This window comes from Atta colombica, unplaced genomic scaffold, assembly GCF_001594045.1.
Source record: "Atta colombica isolate Treedump-2 unplaced genomic scaffold, Acol1.0 scaffold277, whole genome shotgun sequence".
Taxonomy (NCBI): Eukaryota; Metazoa; Arthropoda; class Insecta; order Hymenoptera; family Formicidae; genus Atta; species Atta colombica.
The window spans coordinates 1,622,329-1,625,257 of NW_017259378.1; the positions used below are offsets into that span (position 1 = coordinate 1,622,329).

Sequence of the window (2,929 nt, forward strand, 5' to 3'; positions counted from 1 at the left end):
GCGCATTTTAGTTGATGAAAATAACAAATCAAACACGAGGAATTATATTTATTTATAAACATATCTTTTATAAGTATATCTTTTTAGTAATTTAATTACAAAATTTTTTATCACAAAGTACAATTGCTTTTTAATAAAAAATACAATATATTTATAGGTTCCTCTTGATAACGTATGCATATCTAATTTTGTGTATATTTAAATAAATTGACATTTTAGTAAATTATATTATCATTTATAAGTATATTCATCATTATGAAAGACTATTAATGATATTTGATATAAAGTATTAAATCATAAATTGAAGGTTTATAATTTTAAATTTCCGCTTATATTTTTTCATTTCAGCATAGTACTAGTGTAATGTATCATTATATGTAAAAATGAATTAAAATAAATTCATCTTATCCTTTGTAATTATCTTCATTCCTCGTAAAAATTGAAATATTTAGATAAGAATTAGACAAAATCTTCTCAATGATTATAGAATTAATAATTTATTATTTTAATAACTGATAACAGGGGTAAAAAGAAATAAAAATTAACAAAATAATTTTTACATTTTTTTTCTCTGTTCTATTTTAAATGCAACTTTAGATTTGACAAAAAATGGTCGTTATCTTTAAGAAATATTTTTACATAACATGATGAATCTATGAATAGATTTTGCTTAATAGATTAATGTTTATTTGCAGTCTTCGCGGCCTGATGCGCCATCACCAGACTATGCTTCTGTTCGTTCACCAAGGACAGTACGCGGTTAGAATGTGCCACTAATGCACCATTTTCAATATATGATTCAGTTGTTTTTTCATTGGGTTTTATACTACGGCAGCAATCTTCAATCACAGCTACAGGATAACCCAATTGCAAACCATCCAAACACGTCTCCTTTACGCATAAATCATAGGTGAGACCACAGACATATAAGAACGTCCTTTCAACGGCTGACAATAATTTTTCAAGTTTTATGGAACTTTGCTCATCTTTTTCAAATGCTGAATATATGTCTTTCTCTGGATTCTGACCCTTATGTAGCTTGAGTATAAAAAGGGAAGAATATTCCGATTAATTAAATAGAATATACCAGATTTCTTAATATCAGATGTACATAATTTCAAAAATAAGATAATTTATAAATAGATTGATTAAAAAATTGTAGGAATTCATGTCTTTTTAAATAACAATTCGTAAATATGGAAGAAAGAAAGAAATAGTTGCCATAGCGTGATAAGAACGTCTATACAATTATTGTTTTTTATGTGATATAAAGAACTATATCTACGAACTATAGAATTATATCGAACTATAGAACTATATCTATGCAGTTCTAAAGAATTAGACTAATTAGAGAATTTTTAGTGCTATATATATATATTTTTAGTGATATATATATGACACAGCTCTCTATTTTTGTATAAAATTGAGCTATTACCCGTTTGGAAGAAGGTAATATTAGCAGACCGTTATACAATTCAGCGCCCCAAGTATTCTGAACACAGTGTTTTGGCAAAAGTATTTGCGTTAAATGAGGTTGCAAAAAAACAACGGTGTCAAAAAGTTTCGCCGTTTCCTTAGTGACCTATTTCACAATAGGATTATCTCATATTTATTTCGGATTATAGAATTAGAGGCTAAATCTACCTTGGATAAGATTTATTATTTTTATTTTAATTCATAAAAAAAAAACACCAAAAATTTAAATTTATTTGTGTTACTGACACAAAAATAAAAAAGTTATCTAAAAGGACATATTCAAGAATTTTTTAGAAATTTCTATTTTATATTATATACAGTAAGAGCAAAAAGTATTCGTACAAGGAAATTTGTTATAAAAAAAATCTTATTTGTAGAAAATAAACATTAATTAGCAATTTTATACAATGAGTTACATTCTGTTCTAATATAAACAAACGAGCTTAGCACGTATTCCTGATTTTAGAAGCTAAATTTCTCGTCTGTACGAATATTTTTTGAGCATTCAAACAATACAATTTTTAATTTTCGCTTATTTTTGATGATATATTTTGTATAATTAATACACATCATTTTGGTATATATAATTTTAAGAAACATACAATCTATTTTATTCTTTATGAATAAATTATTAATTATCAAGAAATCGTTAATTAAACGTCGAATCGATGTCAAATTGGTGTTAAAATAATCGAATTTATATCGATTCGACATCAATTCGATGATTCATTTCTCTGGATAATATTTACTTTTTAAAAATGAAGTTTTTTTTAAAAAATATTTTCTCTGTACTTTTTGTACTCACTGTACATATATAAATAGCTAAAACTAGTTTTGCATAAACTTATGATATATAAAAAAATAGCAATAGATAATATGGAAAAAAAAATATGATTAGAACGTTAATATTAAATTTATTTTTTCATTTATTTATTCAAATTATTTTATTGAACTATTTTATTTTCTTGAATCGTTTTATGAAACTATTTTATTATCAGGCAGGCATGTTTAAATACTTCAGATTTCGGATCAAGTTCGCGCATCGCCAAATTGTCAAAGAAGCTAATGTGATTCTCCGGATGCCAATCCTGTACATATATCACATCATCCCAATGACCCTCCTTCAAAATCCGATTTATCGGTTCCACCACTTCCAACCCATGCTTAAAACCGTATTTTTGAAATGTGCCAACGACAAAATCGTTCTGTACATCGATGACTAACAAAATATTGATGGGATTCATAATCATATGTATCCACTTACAACATCTACAACAAGAATTTGTTTATTGTAAAAAAAAAATCCAAACTTTATCTCTAAGCAATTTGCTTTTAACCAATTATTCGTACAAATAAAAATCCGAACTAAATAAAAATTCTCTCTTTGCCTTTTTTCAATCCAATTCAATAAATGATTTAGAAAATCATTTTTTACATTACTTTATATATATAT

The 2,929-nt window shown here is 25.6% G+C and overlaps 1 protein-coding gene across 1 annotated transcript in view; it reads right to left on the minus strand.

Moving 5' to 3' along the window:
- Nucleotides 1-678: 678 nt before the first annotated feature.
- Nucleotides 679-2,929, minus strand: part of LOC108689797 (pyrazinamidase/nicotinamidase-like) — a 7,504-nt gene continuing 5,253 nt past the window's right edge. The window contains exons 2-4 of the mRNA XM_018196732.1: nucleotides 2,493-2,745; nucleotides 1,436-1,582; nucleotides 679-1,038 (exon numbers count right to left, since the gene is read on the minus strand). Coding sequence (XP_018052221.1) covers nucleotides 679-1,038; nucleotides 1,436-1,582; nucleotides 2,493-2,745 — 760 coding nt within the window. The remainder of the gene's footprint in view (nucleotides 1,039-1,435; nucleotides 1,583-2,492; nucleotides 2,746-2,929) is intronic.